The 20806-nt window shown below is 40.3% G+C and overlaps 1 protein-coding gene across 1 annotated transcript in view; it reads left to right on the top strand.

Annotated features, from left to right (window-relative positions):
• Positions 1-1104: 1104 nt before the first annotated feature.
• LOC111229061 (CMP-N-acetylneuraminate-beta-1,4-galactoside alpha-2,3-sialyltransferase-like) overlaps positions 1105-20806 on the top strand; it is a 35357-nt gene continuing 15655 nt past the window's right edge. Inside the window, exons 1-7 of the mRNA XM_022755222.1 lie at positions 1105-1324; positions 3107-3254; positions 8210-8272; positions 8766-8807; positions 10604-10646; positions 12026-12118; positions 15603-15697. Coding sequence (XP_022610943.1) covers positions 3146-3254; positions 8210-8272; positions 8766-8807; positions 10604-10646; positions 12026-12118; positions 15603-15697 — 445 coding nt within the window. The 5' untranslated portion in view covers positions 1105-1324; positions 3107-3145. The remainder of the gene's footprint in view (positions 1325-3106; positions 3255-8209; positions 8273-8765; positions 8808-10603; positions 10647-12025; positions 12119-15602; positions 15698-20806) is intronic.

Genomic DNA, 20806 nt, shown 5'->3' with positions numbered 1-20806 from the left:
TTCTCCCTTAAAATATTATCTGTGATGGCAGACTGTGGTTTAATTTGGTCCGGCAACAATCTTTATAAAATGTCAGGTTCCATTAATAACAGAAAATTAGAGAAAGAGAAAAAACATCTAAGTATTTATAATTTACCCAAAAGGAATATGGGTTAAAGTATCTGAAAATGTGGCTGATGACTGGTTTTCTAGTATAAATGGTGAGCCCTCAGTGATTATGGCTCCTCTAGATGTATGGTTCTTTTCCAGTATTATCTTGGATCAGTCATACCTAACACAACTTTTGGGTTTTTTTTTTGTCACACCTTTAAAAATCACATTTTTCAACCGAAATTCATTACATCTGCCACAAACACTCTCTTGGACTCAAAAGTGAAGTGATTTGAATTTGGTGGTCAAAGGTCATTGTGACCTCACCAAACGACTTTATAGGTGCTTATTGTTCATAGACAGGAACATTATCATACTGGCAGATACCAGAATGAATCATAAAGCACATGGTCTACCAGGAAGTAATCATTTACTTATGAATAATAAGAAATATTTCCCTAACTTTCAAACAGAGGCATACAAAAAAGGATTCAACCTAGACTAAGCTGTCTTACTTAAAATGCATCAGACTGCAACACCACTTTTACAGCACTAACAGCCCATTAGGTCTTTGGATTTCAGCAAATTCAACCATGACTGTGGGACGAAAACGTGCTTTCTCACCTGTACAGTCAATCACAAAATAGTGCTGGCCAAGCACATACCACTGTAGTGTGGGGCAGCCAGTTCAACAAGCGCCATACATTATTCCATCTCTGTTATTGCTGCTGAGCAAGGACTGTTACAACTCGGTGGCGGGGTGGGGGGGTTGATGTGTCTGTTGGCTATAAATACAAAAACAAATCCAGTTACAATGGGATGTTAACAGCTGACGAGCAGACAGCAGCACCACGTGAGGAACCAGATGAAAAGGTGCATTCATTTTAGCTCTGCTAAAACAGGAGGGGGCATCGTAATTCACAGAGATATCTCATGTGACTGTCCGTGGCAGACCTGGTTTCTGTAGACCAGCAAGCTGCCGCTGCAGATGATTGTGTTGATGGAGGGGGTGCCTATTCCTTCTGCCAGTCTTGATACGAACTGGAGCTGGTGAAACAGTAGGGGAAACACACAGTCAGGCTGGTGGTCTTGCTCTTACAGACCCAGGGACTTTCACGCATTTTATCAAGATCACTTGGAGAGAGAGGAGCACACGGTCGTTTTATCGACCAATCCATTATTTAAACTAAGGCTGGCATTGTTTCTGACCCAAAGACTCAGGAGAAAAGAACAGGTAATGTCTACAATTATCTCTATTAATTGGAAATGGCAAAACGTTACTACGTCGTGTTTACCTCGATAGAGATTTTGTGGTTCATTTTTTGGCGAACCGTTGGTCTCGGATTCTCCAACATCAGTCGGATTACCTCAGTATTGTTCTCATCAGACTTTGCTACCCTCGCTGTTGTTACATGCCATTATTTACCCTACATGTGTGGACAGCGCCGGCCACCTATTCTGCTTGCTGTGGTACTTAAGCCCATGTCTGGCCACATAATTTCCAAACCAGTGCTGTGTTGTTCCAGTGCTGCAGGCCTGCCGACGGGGATCAAGGAAAACTCTCCAGTATGCCAACGTAGCGTTGTTAGCATAGCGACTGGCTAGCATAAGCTAACATTAATGGTATATTCTCTGCGTTTTTCCTACAGTGCTTATTTAAACTGTTTCCAAGTGTCCGGTAACCGTTAGTCGTGTTCGTTGTATCGTTTTAAAACTTAGGGCGTAAACGGAGCCTTTAAAGCAAGACGAACCCCAGGTTGTCTTTTAAGTAGCCATTGTATTTAGACAAACTGTGACATAGCGTTGAATTACGTGACCATAAAGTTCCGTTATGTTTGTTTTGCTAACTAGCTGCTGAACTTCGTTTGCAGTAAAGGAGTCACACAGCTCGACAGGTAAAATTCACGGCGTAGGAATGAAAATAAACACCTAACCTTCGACATAGCCTGAAATACAAAGCTTTTGTAACGGTGTAATGTGAGGTGACGGTCACTGCTTCTGCTCAAAACCGTTAAATATGATGTAGCAAGCCTCGCCTTGGTACAACCAACGGTTAGGATGTAACATGTTTCTGTTGCAAAATTGTATTGTTTAATATTTTTTTCTGTCATTAATATAGCCTGATAAACTCCCTTTACTTATAAAATGTAATGTCACAAGTAATCCAGAAATGCTACGTATAGCGGGCAGTTAACTATGCTAATGGATGTTATGTTCTATATGTTATGTTACTAGACTCATAAAAGTTGCACTTGTATAGGCCACACTGTATTATACAGTACATGCTGTTGAATTTATTGTACAGGTGTCTGCTTTTCATGTGAGTTACTGTCTCCAAGTCTGGAGTGATCAATCTAACCACCTGGCTGTTTGTCAGGTAACTTTTATAGTACCAATTTGAAGTTTGTATTTAACCTATAGAACTACACATTGCGTTTAATGTTAGATATGTCATAGAGTATCAACAAGTTGCATTTTCAACGAAAACATTCTATGTAGCTAAGTCAATATGCATGTTTTTGCAGAGGTATTAGCCCTCAGCATGAAATAAAGATGCCCCATTTATTTTTAAATCACAAAGGGAGAAATTCTGCACACTGCACATCATGTTGTCTTCTAACTGGGTTTATTTTTAATGAAATCTGTGGATTATGCCAAGATTTTGGGGATGAAAAAACTACACTTGCGTTTGTCATTATCATGTCATGTTTTCTGTTGGAGTGAGGGTGTGTTTATCTGTGAACTACTGAAAAACAATTTGGACAATTGATATCTGTGTAGCAGTTATAACTACTCAGTGTTGTGTCCACTGATTAAATGGTCACAAATAGACTATTTGCTTCTCCTTTCTGCTTTAACAGGGTTACAAAAAAATAGGGGAAAATGTGTTCCTCTCTGCTCTTGCTGTATGTTATTACATCATTGGTGTTTTAATTTTGTATTTCAGCTACTGTAAGATCAATTTGTCTTTGGGGATGTGTAAATGTAGCGTCCCTCTCCCCTCTTGTCATTTCAGGTGATGACCTGGATGGTGCCATGTGAATGACTCAAGACCATGAAGCCCACACACAAGCTGCTGTTCGTCCTGTGCCCCATGCTGGTCCTGGGTTTTATTTATTACTCCTCTGGGAAGCTACATCTACACGTATGGGGCCAGAAGCCTCGTAAGTGACATCTCCAGTTTGACTGTAACATTTATTCATCACCTGATCATCCATTTGTTTTTATTGAGCAAGTCTGTTTGACATCTGTGTCTGTTTTGCTGATTGCCTCCCTGTGCTGACTGCCAGTTACTTGTGTGTCTATTTCAGTGTGTTTTTTTGTCTTCAATTTTATTTTATAGTCTCTCTTCTGAACCGTTAGGATATCAGCCTATGTGTTGATGTCGCAAGAACTGCCTGTGCTCTATATTAAATGTGTTTTTCTTCCACTTAACCAGACCACCGGATGTTGTGGGGAGAGTCTAATCAGATGTTCTCATACACCAGACATTTGTTCCTTGATCTCTGCCACTTCAAATTAGTGCATGCACTTTTGTAGATCTTGACACCCCTACCTAGGGAACTGGAACAAAACTTGTCTTAAACATCCTACTTATTCTCTTATCTGCTTTTGTAGATAGGAAATGGTATTTTGAGATTTCCATACTTAGACTTACACAAAACTGAAAAATTAAAATTCCTCTTTACATTTAAAAATACCTGTGGTATGTATGGGTGTAGTTTATAACTCAGTGTCCCTAGTAATGTTGAATATACTATATACTATTGAGTTTTTGAGTCAAATTTTTGAAATGTAGTGATGAGAGACCTGGATATTTTTACACTGTTTCTATTTGGCTCAATAGGAAATACTTCTTTCGGTAAAAAGTGTAGTCAGAATCAGCATACACATGCTGATGATGGTGGAGGGGGGCAATTATGACACTGTATGGGTTCCCTGAAATAGCTAATAAAATCCAGCAGAGGGGGCTAGAAGATTTCTCTTAAAAAAATTGAAACTTCTTTGCTTGTGCTTCCTACAGAGTGTATTTTCTGGGAAAACATTCTCAGGGAGCAACATTTGGCACAGAAAACACAAATGTCTCTGTTTTGAAACGGACTGAGAGCCTAGCTAGAAGGACAACTCACTGTCGAAAGTGTTTTTTTTTTTTCTTCTACTTATATACAGACTTAACCAGTTTGGATTAGTCTTATTCTGAAAGAGTAATGCACCCCCTCCTGGCAAGTCCACTCTTCCCAATTGCTGCCCGTGTGAAGCAAAAAATACATAAATGTGTAGCACTGATCTTAAGTAGAAGAATTATTTTTCTGGTTGGCAATACGTGGATTTAGGATGGCTTGTTGATGCCAGGACTGATGCTCTGGTGTAGGCCCACCAGTTAGCACCACCTTATCCTCAGTGTTAGTTATCAGCAGCTGACTCTACTTTAACTATTGTTAGCAGGAATATTTGTCGTAAGCTCCCTTCAGACTTTGACCTCACTCTTTAAATGTTCAAGTCATGGTGAAAAACATTATCTTTCAAAATAACAAAATTTGTGACTTGGCCTGTGAGAGAACTGAGAATGTTCTTCTTCCTTGGTGTCTCATCACTGTTGTTCAGCATTGCTCTCACTGTGAGGGGATAAAGGTCTGCAGATTTCCACTGTCTTATGTGCCATGTGTCAGTGGTGCAAGCATTGGTTTTCTGTCTGAAGAAGTATTCTGTTACATTTGAAAATGGAGCTCTACCATAACAGAGACCTGTGTAAAAGCCAAAATACATAAACAAATAGAATCTATCAATGTTATTGTCTGAAAGGGCCATCAAGCCAGCACAAATTCAGCTTTAAATGTATGTGATGTCTATATATGTTTACTTTCAGGTTCTCAATGCACTATAACTTAATTCCTAACCATGCCCACCATTTAGATTATTATGTTATTTATAACATTATATATCTTTTAACCCAACAATGCCTGTTCTTGGTCTTGTGGACATTGTCCTGTCCATTGTGCACAAATCTCAGTCAAGTTTAGCATTTAAAACTGTCTGTATAGCCGCACTTGACCTTGCTCTGCCCTTTACACTATGTGATGTACTGTTGCACTTTTTCCATTTTTTTTGTGGTCGCTGTGGCAAACTGCCTGATCAAAATTAGTTTAAGTGTTGAGTAAGTTTATATATACATTATAGATTGTAGACTTCCTACCATAACTGAACTAAACAGTTTTCTTAAAAATTGCTTAAAAAACTTTTTCTTTTTGTGTGTTCATCACTAACAGAGCAACTGATTGACAAATGACCTTGGCTGTGGTCCATAGTACAATGGTTTATGATGACAAGACTCCCTTATCTCTGAAGTCAGCATTAGCATTAGCATTCACAATTCTAAATCAGGGAAGTAAAATGCATTCAATCTTGTACTGTCACCTGCACTGGATTGAAATGATATGCAATCAGTTTATTTTAATAGCTGCATGATACCCTTTGATGTGAAGAGAGCCAAAAGAATGTGACTTATTTTCTCCTCAGCGCACGGTTCAGCAGCACAAAAAGGAGAGGAGCTTTGATTGCAGTGAGAAATATTGGCTTTCTGCAGTGCTGTGGAGCCAGATGTTTGGCTTAAAGAGGGTCAAAGGGGGAAGATGAGCATGTGGACGGTCTCTCCTGCCCTCCTCCCTGGTCAGCTAAGCTGTGCTGTCTCACTGAGAGGATCAAATCTGGATAATCTCTCTTCCTCGTTCTTGATTTATAGTGCTAGAGAACAAGTCACTGCTGCAAGGACAAACTGAGCATATAGAGGCTTATACCCTGCTCATTATATACATCAGTATCCCTGTAGTTATGTTGTACCTTTTTTTTTTTTTACTACCAAGCATTCATTGCTTGATAGTGCTAGTGTGTGCTTATTTACTGTATTGGGTTCTTTGTTTCTGTCTGCTTGCAACAGAAAACACAGGCTTGGGATTCACCGGGATATAAAATCCATGTGAAAAATCTGTTTACTTAGTGATGAGCCATATCAATACCGAATCAGAGCCTTTCTGATCTTGTGTTACTACCATTTTCAACAAGCCCTTGCCCTGACATGCTGGTTTCTTGTAGAAAGTGTGTGATTGGTGCTTATAAAAGTGGGCTGTGACAGGAGCCACCAGATGGTCACCACATCCAGAAGGTTGCGCCCTGTCCTACTCTTCTTACTAACCCCAATTTAATGATTAATCCGGACATGTTTTAGGAGTGCCTGCAGTTATTGATCAGATCAGTGCTGAACTCTGTTCCCTTTTTGTTGATTTTTTTTATTTTTTTATTATTATTATTTATTTTTTTTTTTTCTTGTGGTGGATTTTTGTCTTTTTGTAATCAATGGCCAGAGGCAGCATTTCTTGTGCCCATTTGTTTTACACTCTCTTTTCACTCTGCCTTGGTACCCCAGAGTGTCAATTTCAGAGCAGGTTCATGTGACCATTGTCATTCATTTGTTAGCTGGAGTGGTCGTTTGACAGAAACCCATGTCCACTTAAGTTGTACTCATTGTCGCTGCTCCAGTAGAGCTCTCAGTTAACATGGTTGAGAATTGCTATGGCTGACACACAAGGGGCCTGTAACCTGCCACTTGTTTCTCTAGCTGTTGTTTTTGGTCTCATTCAACTCTGAAACCACAATTGAAACCTGGTCACCCACCTTGAAATCAATTCACACAGTCTGCTGTATCACTGCGTTAAAGTGAGGAAATAGGCTTTTCATGCAGCTGTATAAGTAATGCAGTGATGTGTGCCTGCCGAATCAGAATGATCAGGAACTCTGGTTGTTAATGAAGCTTTCTTCTATCACCTCCAGCTCTCTCTGTAATTGCCCGTTGTGGATGCCAATATATTCCATTATTACAATACAGCCATTGTCATTGATCTGTACACATTTTGTGAACCAATGAGAATGCGGGGGGGGGGGCTGATTTCCCTCTTTAGCTGTTTTTTCGGCCTTCCCAACATCATATTCCTTTATAATTTGTTTGCTCTGGTGCTACTAACAGAATCACCACCTCTGGGTGTTAAATCACACTTCAAATTAACACCTGTAGGGTGAGAAAAGAATGTGTGCCACCATCCAAGCTGCTAATATTTCTTTTCTATACATAGTAGCCAACAAGACTCAACTTTTAAACCTTTCGATTTCACCCGTAAACAACTTTTGTAAAATAAAACATGGAAGTAGCTCATAAAAATGTTGTCGTTGATAACTCTGCGCGTTTGCTAAGAGTGATTCTCTGTGTCATTTTTCAAAAATAGATATTGATACAAATGGTTTTTATACTTTCTTTTAATTCTGTTCTTACACCTATAACTATGATCCTTCAAAATGGGATTCTCCTTCCTCCTGTCCTTTTCAGTGCTTCTTTAGTAGTGTGATCAGCAGCTGCTCAAAGAGCGTGCTCTAAATATTCATGACCACCGCTTGGTTTTCAACATGGGGGATTTTCTTTTCTTGTCTCGGAGGTGTTGTGTTACACCTTTACAGAATCAACAGAAGCAGTTTGAGGTTTACTAATTGGGGAAATATGATCTGCCAGTAGCCCTCACATGGAGAGACTGTGTTGTGCTTGCAGACTATTATAATAAAGACACTTTTGTACAACAATTTGCAGAATTTTGCTGTCTTTTTCTCAGAAGGAGAACCTTTTGTCCTTGCTCTGTTTTGAAGAGGGTTTTGTGGTTTTGTTGAGCTTATTCGTCAGCATTCTGGTGAAGTGAAACTGCAGCTGTCCTATGATTATATAGTTGACACATTTTTTTTTATTTAAAGGAAATTCTAATGATTCAAAAAGGGGAAGTAGAAAGGTGTACTACACAGTAGTTCCCAAAATCTGAGCATAATGAACACGGCTTTAAGCATGTTCAGATATGATATATTGGTATATTTGGTTTGTTTTTGTCTGTGTTTGCCGATTGTTTGTGTGCATCTGTACCTGTGCGCAGCCACTGTCTGTCTTTTGCTGAAGCTGCTGTTGAAAACATTTTTTTTAATATTCTGAGCACTTTGGACTTGTTTAACAGTTGTATGATTAATAGTTGCTTCCACAGTTCTACAGTGATGATGGTCTTACTTCAGTGTCTTAACCCCCTTTTGTTTACAGAGAGTGATGCAGAAGAGACAACTGTAGTCCTGACTAAAGGGGCTGAAGTGAAAAGAATTACAGGTAGAGGCAATGGGACTCTGCCTTTATACTGGGTGACTGTAGTGAAGCGGGTGATTTTAAACTGGGCTGTAGGGCTTTGTTTTTTTTATGGAATATAAATCTCTGCTAACTCAACAATGAAAGCTTTCCATTTTTACCACTTTCACCTAGCTATCGTAATTTTTACATTTGTTTTACTATCAAAAATGTTTGTGCTCATTCACTCATTGAGTCCTCATCAGTAACCCCATATACCACCATATTAATCGCAAAAACACAATGGGGGTGTTCTGCTCTTAATTTTCCACTTCATTGGGCTATTCATCTTTGAATAATGATTGAAACGCGGAATTATAATTCAACCTACTGGGATTAAGCCTACTAACCTCTCCTCCTCTGCTTCCTCTTCTCACTCTGTAAAGTCTGGCATTTGCAGTTGGCTTTATATTTAAGTCCAATGCTCCCATTATCAGACTGACCTCAAATGGTGCTAACTGACCCTTTTGTGTTTCAGAGGTGGAACCAGAAATCAGCGTGGGACGAATAGTAGGCTCAGGTACAACTGAAGCCCCACCAACCTAACCCGTCCGCATCTTTGGCCCTGTTGAGACCTGGCATTAACATGCGCCTCGAGTGATCCGATCACAAGTATATCAGTTCACACCTGGCATTAGAATGCGTCTCCACATGCGTCTCAAGTGACCACTTGTGATCAGTTCTCACTACCCGGCTTCATATGCAAATAAACACGTACATCATTTCTGTTTGCAAAGACCAAATACGTTATTTTTAACTGGTGGGAGGAATGTGCCTCCCATGCCTGGTCTGCTGGAAATTAGAGAAAGAAGAAGAAATCAATACAATACAGACTGGGTCTATTCCTGGGTGTGTTCCAGGCAAACCAAATTGGCCAAGATGTTTGACACACTCATCGTATATCTCTATGAGCTTTTCTAGAATTTAACAGTGTGGTTCAATGTGGCCCAAGACACCTTTTAATATACACACTGCTAAAAGAAGGTGCACATATGCGGCCCAGACCAACTCTGAATGTGGTCTGAGTGATCAGATCTCAACGTGTCCTTAGTGGGTCTTAGGTTCACACCTTTACTCACCCAAGATGTATGTCAATGCCAGATATGATCATGGCCTTTTTTGTCCCTCTGCCATTTAAAAGAACATTTTAGAACTTTTTAAAACCCTGCAATACTGAAGCCTCATTTGCAGTTGGAGGAAAAAGTAGCTTTATGAACCAGGTCTTTTACTAACAGGAAAAGCAAGCTTTTCAGGTTTTCAAAGTAAATTCAAGTAGTTATAGTTATAAAATTGAAAATTTGACAAATAGGGATGAGTTGAACATCTACTCAGTCATCATCCTCCTCATGAAGGTGCAGTGTGATACAACACTGCCCTCTGTTGTCTCAGGTTGATAACAAATGGTTATCAAGTGAAGCAGTCTGCAGGAGTTTTGGTGCATAACACTGAAGGGTTCCAGAAACCAACATTTGTCTTACTGCTTGGACCTTAGCCCCTTTAATTTCTCCCAAGCTGTTTCCTTTGATTCGGCCCTCTGGCTGCCTTATGCTTCAACAGAAACATAATGCACACACACACACACACGCTCATTTTGGCTGCTATCGCAAAATCCCCATCCTCCAGGGCAGTGCTTGGATCCCTCCTAACCAGCCGTCACGCATTCCCATCTTTCTCCTGCAGCTTCTCTGTGAAGACAAGATCCGCAACCACAGGAGTAATACTGCGCTTTTCTTACTTTCAACTAATGCTCATGTTAAACCTAGTCATGCTAATGCAATTACAGCAGTTTACAGACAGAACTTAATATAATATGTCAAGTGTTTTCATAGAGCCTGTATGCATTATTATAAAATATAATACTGCAGTAGATGCTTAAATGACATCATCAAATAAAGTTCTCATTTCACCATAAATATTTATCTCTTAATTTTCTGTGCTTCTCTGTCTTCTACCTCAATGCTTCACCAGGCACCTATTGGCTGCCCCTTTGGTTGTCCATAGGTGATCTCTTAACTTTTTTTCTAACTTTATTTTAAACTCAACAGATTGTTTTGGCTGGCTTCTCCCTAACCTCGCTTGTCTTGTTTGTCACAAGTTCTAATGCTTTTACTTTTACATTTGCCATTTTGGTTTCCCTGTGCAAGATACACCGATTTGTTAACTACAGCTAATGAGCTGATAGTTGAAATTACGTAGACTGGATGACCCGTGCTCATGATCCAGCTCTATATGGTTTTCACCCCAAAGATTTTCTTCTATCTACATCCTTTGTAGACCTATGTGGTAATGGTTTTTTATGTCTGTTTTCTTTTCCAGTGTATGATAAGCAGGGCTTTCTGCTGCAGTTGGACACAAAACTGTGAGTACATCTCTTTCTAGTAAATACTTCTGACATTTAATTTAGCACATTTTGCGATTTTCCATCATGTACTGCGTGGGATATTCCTAACTTGTTATAATTAACCAAGCTGAATTCCCAGTTAGACTTGAACTCCCATTAGTTTAGATATGTTTTACAGCTTATTTCACTGAATACTTTATAGCCATACAGATCCTGGTTGATCAATGGGAAAACATGAAATGTGAAAATGTAAACTTTCAGCCAATTAATCTCACTTGATTTATTTTTTCTTTTTTAAATAAACACACAGCATCTCTTTGGTGTTATAACCAAAACCTGGTGACAAATACACAAATTTGATACATGGTCTGAGTAATAAATTTAGAAATTAGTCTGAATTGAGATGTAGTTAGTGTTTCAGTGTTTGCTCCAGAGCGGCTGTGGTTTGTCAGGGTGAGAACATGCTACCTTGAGTCATTATGCAGCTGTCATTGTGTCAGCGTGTCTGTTGATATGTGTATAATTCGATGAATTGGTTTGACACTCTTGCTCTAAACTGCAATGATAAGACCCTTTCTTTGCCCCCCACCCTCTATTACCATGTAGGCCATAATCATATGCTGCCATCATCACCCTGGCTCTCACAGGGCATGTCTGTCCTCACTCTGCACACACTGTAAGCACTATGTCAGCACATACTTTAAGGTGGTTTTCACATGGGTTGAGTTTGTCTAATACAGCTCCTTACATTGTATCTACAGTGTCATTAATTACACCAGTAGAGCACATGCATATAATAGTGCAATTCATCTTAAGCCAGTAGTTAGTTTTGTGACAGGTTATTTATTCCCACTGGTCGTCTCCCTGATAGAAAAGTGCCCCATAGATTTCTGTCTCACCAAATCACTTATCAGTGTGAAACCAGTTACGGTTGAGCTGCAAGGGAACAACATTCTAGCAGGATTGAAATGTATTATATCAACACAAAAGAGCTTCAAATTGTGCACAAGCAGGCCCCAGTCGAGCCTCTTCTCCTGATTTTGGGCCTCACATAGTGCTAAGACACGGGCTTCTCTCCCATCTCCCTGTTTATTTGAACTAGATTCATGGCATTCATCAGGTTATTAATGATCGTGCTAGTAATCGGGAGGTTCTAGTTTTAGCACTGCCAGTGTGATTATTTGAACAAGGCCTCTCTGCTTTGTCTCGCCACACACACAGGTGATATTCTGAGCTGTTGCTGAGTTCTCCAACTTCCTAAGCAACCCGTTTCCCTATCTCTCAAGCAGATTGTTTGACAAGCTCAGCTTTGAGGCTTTGAAATGTGTCAGTATAATTGATATTCAGTTATCATGATGTGTCTGATTAATCTCTCCCTCTGTTCTGTTAATGTATAGTCCACTGGAGTTGGCATACAAGTATGGCAACCTCACCGAAGGAGTGTGCAAGCCAGGATACGCAGCAGCCAAGATGACAACCATCTATCCTAAGTGAGGAGGATTGCCTTTTCTTAAACACGTAACTTCAGATAAACAGGGTGGAAAAGCGTTGGTGTCCTCGAGTGTACTTTATCTAAACTTGGAAGCCTTTTTAAACCTTAAGAACTTCACATGCACAATCAGGAGCTTCAGAAACAAATCATTTTAATTGAATGTCAGCACAAGAAAAGTCAAAACTTTTACTCGAGCATACCAAGATGCATGATGTCACTCCTCAAACCAACTTGGCCTTAAGGGGTTTCAGTCAGAAACAGAGAAGCCGCTACATTCCTGTACAATCTCCCCCACTTTCAATCATGTGTCTATCATCTTCTCCACCACCACAAAAACTCAACTGTGTCCTTGTGATCCCCCCATCATACAAAAGAACCTTTGTCACCCGAATACAAGGTCTCCCATCTTTCCCCAACCATATCCTAGAGCCTTAGAGGCGTCCTCTATGAACGACACCAACCAACTTCCTGTCCTGACTCACCATGGGCTTCCTGGTACCAAGCCCACACTGTCCACACAATCCTCCATGGCCTTCTCTGATGGCTCTTTTGATTTTCCTCTGCGCCTCTATTTGCTGCCCATCTCATTTCAATCTATAGGACATTGTCTCATTAGCATTCTTGGAGCTAAGCTAATAGTGGGACAATTTTCCACATTGCTGAATAATAGCCAGTGGCACTTGAATAGAGTTCTTGACTTAGTTTTGGGGACAAATTTGCGATTCCATTTTCAAGCATAAGTATTGAATCTGATTTTCCCCGAAGATACAAAGTTTAGATGAGGAAAAAAAAGTTTAACAATAAATTCCAATATATTACTCTTAACTTTAATTTACATATGTGACGTACAGTATTTATTGGATGACTTGACTGACTGTTCATTCTTACACACAAACATCATCCGCAATGTTGGCTGTGAACTGCAGCGCTACTTCACAAGACAGACGAAGCAGTTTTGTGCAACTGCCCTCTGCCCATCTGAGTGGCTACGTGTTAACAATGTCCTCCCTCATAATGACTTCCTCTAATCAGCCGCACGTGTCGGATCAAAGTTCTGTGCAACACAGAGCCCCCACTTGGAGCCCTGTGATTACTACCACCTTCAACCCACTCACACACGTCAATGAGCAAAATTAATGCTGTGCTTTGTGTAAGTTTGTGCACATGTATGTGTTTGTATGCATGAGTGTGTGGTTGAATGTACACAACTGTGCTGTATGTAGTGTGTTTGTGTACTATGTGAAAGTGAGTCAAACAATTAACATCTTGTTTTTCTTTATCTCAGCCTGCTCCGTATGTTTATCAGGCGAAAACAAATCAATTTAAATGTTCTTGTTAGCATTTTGTCTAAATAGGAGTGGCCTACAGTTCAGCTGTTAGAGAAAACCTACTTAACCTCTAGCAGTGAGGTCCTGTGGCTTTCCCTCTAATCATCTCCTGCTTCCTCCATGTTTGTCTTCTCTAAAGCCCCTTGCCCTTGCAGAGTCCAATTCATTTTCCACACCTCCCCTCCCTCTGCTTTACCCAAAACTGTTTGCATTGGAGCCTTAAATCAAGTGTTGGCAGTGAACTTCAAGCAGCACGGTTATGAAAATATTGCCAATGAGAGATGGACCCAGCAAAGGAAGCAAGCACAATGCATCCCTGCCTGTTGGCTGTTTTGGGAGTCCTCACTTTTAATTTAACAACAAGCAGCCCCCTGTCTCTCTGCTTTGTCAGGATGTCAGTGACTGACTGTCGGTCAGGGTTCAGTGACTCGCAGTGATCCTGTGTTATTTATAGCCCTTTATGGCCTCAAAAGTCTTGGGTTTAATGAATCTCCATTTGTTTTGGCAGGACAGAAGTCTGTGAGTATGTGTGCCCCTGTCAGTTGATGTGAGAAGGCGAGAGAGCCATACATAACTGCCTCTCCTCTTGAGTCTCTGGTCTCATGCTTTAAAGCTGGAGGATAATGAGGGTATCAAAGACCGATTAGGGTGCTTAAGAGAGGTTGAAGCTATTCGGAAGGCCTCCCAATAATGTCAGCCATGTTTGGTCATTGTGCCTCAGAGCTCCACATATTTCTTGTGAACCCACAGCAGTGTTATGGTAACAAGCCATCCCAGACTCCTGCTGAGAAACGCGGGAGTGTGATCGTACTTGTGTGTCCTCTCTTGATTCCAAAGTTTAAAATGCCTTTTCTAGTTAGTTTGGTCTGTCAGCTGTTGGACCCATAATTTATGGATGGTGATGGAGAACAATCATTTTTTGTGAATGTGTGTGTATGTGTAGGGCAGCCAACCATCAGCCACTCGGCAAGATGCAGGAGTTATGTTGCTGGTGGTCTGGTTCCAGTTAATGAGACAGTACAACAATCCCTGTAGCTGTCTTCTGTCATAAACAAAATAATACACACCAGCTCTATACATCTCTCCACAGCGCCCAGCGTTGTCTTTTCTGTCCTGACTGATTATTTCAGTCCAACATTAAAGTTGTAGCAGTATGTCCAGGGTGCTCCGTGCATGTTAACGCTAGAAAAGAGACAACTCTCTCGTGTCCCCCCAGCTTGACAGCAGGTCATAAAAACACACATCCATCCTGAAGCCACACTCGCACAAGTGGCACGTAGCCTAGCACTCGGGTCGCAGGCGTGACTAAGAGGAAATGGCTTCTTTTGATTTTAGTGCTGCAATTAATCAAAGGGGGACCCACACACATACTTCTACAGGCACACAGGATAAGGAAGAGGCGATGCTGGAAGCAGCAGTTCATGGGGCATTAAAACATGGATCACAGGCGTATTTTTGAAAATCAGTTTGTTCTTTAATGGGGCACGATGACTGGCTTCTGGCTTGAGTAGTTGAAACTGTGTTCTCTGTCATGGGCAAACAAAGGCATTTTAAATTTTAGTCTGAAGTCTCTGAGAAAGTTCTTGTTAGAGAACAACTTCCTCCACTCTAATTCACTTTGTACAAACACTATTGCCCCAGATCTTTTGAGGAAAAGCGTTCTGGCACGAGTAAATTGTCTCGACAGATTTATCAAAACTCTGTGTCATCTGTGATTTAGACTTGGGTGGAGAGGTTATGTTGATGGGTTATGCACTGCAGCTGCCTTCTGTGTCTCTTTGTATTATCTTGTATTACCCACTTAGTTTTTTACCTTGCTAATGTCTGTGCTTGTTTTGGGAAGATTTGGCAGTGCACAGGAGGTGCGGATGTTATTAGATTAATTACAGTGGAACAAGTGAATTTGTTTATCACTTAGTGGCTTAAACTTTGCCCAGGACATTAACACTATGATCACAGGTGGAGCAGAGTCTATGAAGAGGAGAAAAGATGTGGCCGGGGAATGCACAAAAGAATAAATAATTCTTAATGACAGAAAAGGTTTACCAGGGAAAAGTCATAATTGCAACATGATGCATTTCGTTCTTTGTATCTGCTGATGAAAACTCTTTCTGTCTTTCACCTTCTTATTTTCATCCTTTCTTCCCTTTGCAGGTTCATGAAACCAGCGCCCATGTTTCTTGATCGGAACTTCAAACGTCTAGCAAAAGTCAGCAATTACTTGCCTCCATTTGGTTTTAAAACACAAGGTAAGAAATATTCAATACATCAGTTACCCTCCACTAATGATATTAACTGAACATTACTTAAATCATTTGTGCTCTCAAGGCTGGTGTCTATACAAACGTAAGATAATGACTTCTTTTTGATTTAGTATATGTAGGCATGTTTGTGTTAAAGGTGTATTCCAACAGTGAATATTGCATTCTTTAATTGGGGGGATTCAGAAGACACATTAAAAAAAAAAGTCAAATCAAAGCAGCAGAAGCTGAGATATCCTGACTTTTAGTCCTTAGTGTGGTTCAAGCTCCAACACTGCCGATTACTACATTTCCCCTAATGCAATTTCACTGCATCTTTTGTTAAACCTTTTGCCTCCTAAATACCTTCTTCTTTCCAACTCCGCATCTTTGGTTTTTTGTGCAGTTTTGTGGTAAATATTTGCCTCCAGCTTAAGTCAAGATAACCCTGATGATATCACCAGAGTTATTTTCTCACTCTTAGAAAAGCTCCCTCCAGAGCCACAGAGGATTTTTATACAACTGTTGTCACAGGTTGAGTAGTATTTTTCATGATTAGTAAACTGAACTTCATGTGTAAAATCCGTGTAGTGTTCCTTTAAAGCCAGTACTGAGCCTGTGTTTACGGTTTAGATGCTGTGTTGGAGCGTGACAGTTGCTGCATGGTACAGTACTTTGGGCCTGTGGTGCCTGGTATCTTAAAGTAATAAACCATCTGATTGTGTTGGTATCAAGCTCAGCTTCGCATGTTTTCAATATTGCTCTGATTTTTTTTTTTTACGCTTTTGTTTCACGTTGCCAGCATTACACTACAGTCAGTGGAGGTGATGAAAGGAAAAGTAAGGGCTGCCAACCATCTTCTCTTATCAGCAGGCATCAGTTGGCTTCTCATACTGTATCTACTTATCCGATCTAGGTCAATCAACAAACTGTCAACATCTCTTATGAGACAAGTTATTTTATAGAATCGCCATTTGGTTTTCCATTTTGAAAGATATCTGGGATGTGGGCAGTGGTTCAGATGTATGAAACCAATCTGCTTATTTTGTCCGAATACCTGCTTGTTTCAGCCCTTTTCATCATCAAGGTTTCACTCTGATGGTTCAGCAGAAGAGAATGCCAAAGTTCTGCCACTTTGCACTTTTCGTCATTTTTCATTGTTGCAAGGCTGGTGTTTTTGGCAGAATACATTTTTCCTCAGGCTTGTTACTGTGTCCTATCCTGAGTTAAGACAAGGTGAGAGGGCTAATCCATCACAGTGCACACTTAGTTACCATTAGTTTTTTCCAAACTTGTGTTATCATGAAAAAGTGATGCAAACGAAGTCGGTTTCTGAAAACTGTTACTATTGTATTATTCATGGACTGTCCAACATTTATGGCAGTTCCCAAACATCAGCTTTTTTAATGTAAGCAATAATCAAATCTCTATCTTGCATCTTCCATGCTTGGTCATTTTTTGACTTCTGAGTTTTGTTTGCAGAAATTTCAGCTCATAATGCTCTTTCACAACAGATTCCACAACAGAGGATTTTTCAGGTAGGACATTTGCTAGTGGCTGTGTCAAAATTGGCATTCCTGACATTCTGTATCAGTAACTGGCAAAATGCCATGAAAGTAACCTGCTGTATGGTAGGTTATGTTTTTTAAATCCCCGGCCAGTTTTCAGCCTTGAATTCTGCCTCAGCCAGTGTTATAACCCTCTGTCCAGGCTGTAACAAGACATTTGGCAGTCCATTCATGATACTCGTACTGTTCCGTGCCTGTAAGTTAGATCGTATGAATATTTATTTTTATCTAGAATCCATGCACTGGCGTCTGCATTTGTCATAATAACAAGCTTTTAAATGATGAGCCTTTGTTTGCTCGATGAGTTCTGTCTTAGGGCCAGCAAACTCTTATGTTTCCACACACTGTGCTTGTTCTGTGACCTTAACACACTTCAGCACTGCAGATATCAAACCAGTACATAATATCATGGGAAGTGAAGAGATAACATTAACCTGGATTCGGTGACATGCTCTGTCACATATTTTCCAGTACTTAGAAGCTGAAGGTACACTGAATGTTACCTTTGTGCTCCAGCAAGTTCTCCGCTGTCATACTAACACGCACACACGCACACACGCAGCCTCAATCACTATCAAAAGAGCACTCCCTGTGTGAGTGTCACACCTGGTTTCTGTTTTTTCCATGGACTGCGACGGCAGTGGGGTTTCCCTTTTAGTGGTACCCATGTGGAGAGATGATACGTGTGGATCTTGAATAGAACGCCACAAAGGATTCCAAATTGGGAACACGAAGAGGTGGTGGTGGGCGGGAGTTTTATTTTTACTTTTTCTCCTGCCAGGAGGTATCTTTTGGCACACATCAACCATAGCCTGAGAACAGTAAAGCTGTGTTGATTTGGTCTCAGAGCTGGTCAAAGCTGCTGTCAGGATGCCAGTCAGACACTGAACGGTCAACATGTGTTACTGGTTAAATTTTGCATTAATTGTGAAAAGCTGCAGATAGGATTTATTTCGAAAGAATAACATTTAATTTGGGGTGCAGTCTAAAGTGAACTTAGTGAAGCTGTTTGCATGATGTTGTTCGGTTAAAGAGCTATTTTTCAAAACTCACTCAGTTCTCTTTGGCACATTTTCACAAATATAGAAAATTTAGATAAAAAGACAAAACAATTCTGCTTAATAATGCTTAAATGTTCTAGTAGTGTTTAGTTGTATTTTCCTTTAGCATCCTCCTGTTCCATTTCAGTTAGGCTGACAGTTATGTGCGTCATCTTACCACCTACTGCAACTTATGTTGATAAACTGAACTGTTGATAGTGAGTGTGCCAGGGTGTGAAGAATAAGCTCTTCATGTGCTATATTCAGGAAACCTGAAGGGAGGAAAGACACAAATTGCTGAAGACACAAGTTTAAAACTGAGTTGTTTCAGCTGCTTTGTTTGATACGTCTCCATGCTGGTGTGTCTTCAGTTCCCCTAATGTCTGGAGAGACGGTTGTGTGTAATGCCAGGAAGCCATGCGCAATATTGAATTATCATCCAGTTTGGTGTACACAAGATTATAGAAGTTTATGTATACTTGCAAAAGCTGATGTTGACTGTTAAAATAACCAGAGTACCAGCACTGCATGATGTGTCCACTACTGCACAGGGCTTTGCAGCACTCATATTTAATAGATACAGATGGAATGACCACCTTTGTTGGCCAAAGACATAGAGATAATTGAAAGAGGCCTTCATACAGTATTTCCCACGAGAAGATGTTGATCAGTCAGTCAAACTTTACTTGTTTAGCACCTCTTACAGGTTAGTACGATTCAGGAGCTTTACAGATGACTGACAAGCTGATAATAAGACAGTTCAAATGCAAACAGTAAAACAATATGAGACTAATGCACATAAGAATGAAAATAGCGAGATTTAAAAAAGATAAAAAAAATTATGAGAAATAGATAAACTAAAGTGTAACAATGACAAATAAAATAATTGAGAAATGATGAAATTCTATTAAGTAATCGAATCCGCTCTTGATTTAGCTTAATACTGATGTTTCATTTGCTTGCACATGCACATAAACATAATTTTGATGTGCAAGTTTGAGGTGTAATTCCCTGCTTTATCTTTGTAACATGAGACAACAGCAGGTGAACAAGTTTATATTTATCTTAGAAATTACATTCCCACTTTTGCCTTTATTGACCAGGGCAAGAAAAATATTTTGGTAAAATATAACATCTATAGGTAATTTTATCTTTGCTTGTAGCGTCATAACCATTGCTGACCTATAATGAACATCAGGGTCTCACAAATCCTTGCCAGTTGAGACAGGTGTGTAAAACCTCCTTGTATTTTCTAGTTGTAACTATTTCAGCAAATCAATGACTTTGTCCTCACCTGCTAATTCAGGCGTTTGATTGTCGTCTGATAAGTGATATCACTGTGTCATTGGGTGTTTTCAGTCTCAGCATCCCCACCAAAAGAAGACGCACAGGCTGTCACACAACTTGACACATAGTTAAGATGAAACATGATTCAGCCAGAAAGTCATTGTGAACTGGTGCCAAAGATTTGACCACACCTCGGATTTACAGTCTACACGCAGCATAATTTTTTCTTTTTGACCAAGGCAGCCGATGTTGAGTATAAGGCCTACTTAAGTGAAGGCCTAACAAATACCACTCTCTAATCACATGATTCTTTATATTGTTTAGGCTACGCTCTTCCCAACAATGTCTCTGTGTTTATGTGTTATGCGACGCTTCCGCCGTTCCTCTATGTTGCCAGTAAAGATTTTTGTCATTGCAAGAGTTCCATGTTGGACTAATGTCTGAACCTACAGCCATTTGTCTCTGGCTCTACCACGAGACATACTTTGCTGAAATGTTTACCCCGCGTACTTATAACAATTAGCTTCCATGTCGTCCTCTGGAAGAGAGTCCTGCCCATTGTGATTTTTCACATTTCACTCGCTTGGATCCAGGTGTGGTCCACGGTCTTGTGTTTATGTTGCTCGGGGTGATGCTTGACGCCAGACATCGACACCACATCCAAACAATGGGCTGTTTCTCTGCTCGCCTCTCCTCAGCAGGTTAATCATTAGGATCGTTAGCCAGGGTGAATGGGGCTGTAATATGTCTTACAAACTGCTTTGAGGCCCCAGTCTTAACTTTCCTCTTCTCGCTCTTCCCTTAACTCTCACTTTTGCTATTTCTCTTGGCCCCCCTTTGCAGACAGAGGGCAATGAAAATTCCACTCATTTTTTAACAATGCCTTTTCATGTGGTATGCAAATAAAGGAAAGGTAGTCATAGTATCATAGTAGTATAATCCATGTTGTCCTTCTATGGTGCTTCCGCATTACTACAATTGTATTGGATTAAAGATAGCGACTGTAATGGAATCTGCACATTTGGGATGTTATGTTTTACAAGTATGAGAGGCCTAAGATGGTCAAGAGGAAAGAGAAATAATTGTAATATCTAACACTAGAAGCATGACTCTAGTAGAATGCCCTGTAGAACATGGCAGGAATGCGCGCTATGGCTAAACATCCCCGTTTCTCGCCCTGCGATCAGAGGGGTGCTGGCCACGCAGGGAGACAAGCTCAACAT

This window comes from Seriola dumerili, unplaced genomic scaffold (assembly GCF_002260705.1).
Source record: "Seriola dumerili isolate Sdu_G_001 unplaced genomic scaffold, Sdu_1.0 BDQW01000226.1, whole genome shotgun sequence".
In the NCBI taxonomy this organism is placed as follows: Eukaryota; Metazoa; Chordata; class Actinopteri; order Carangiformes; family Carangidae; genus Seriola; species Seriola dumerili.
The sequence above is the reverse complement of the archived record's forward strand: the minus strand, read 5'-3'. Positions and strand labels throughout refer to the sequence as shown.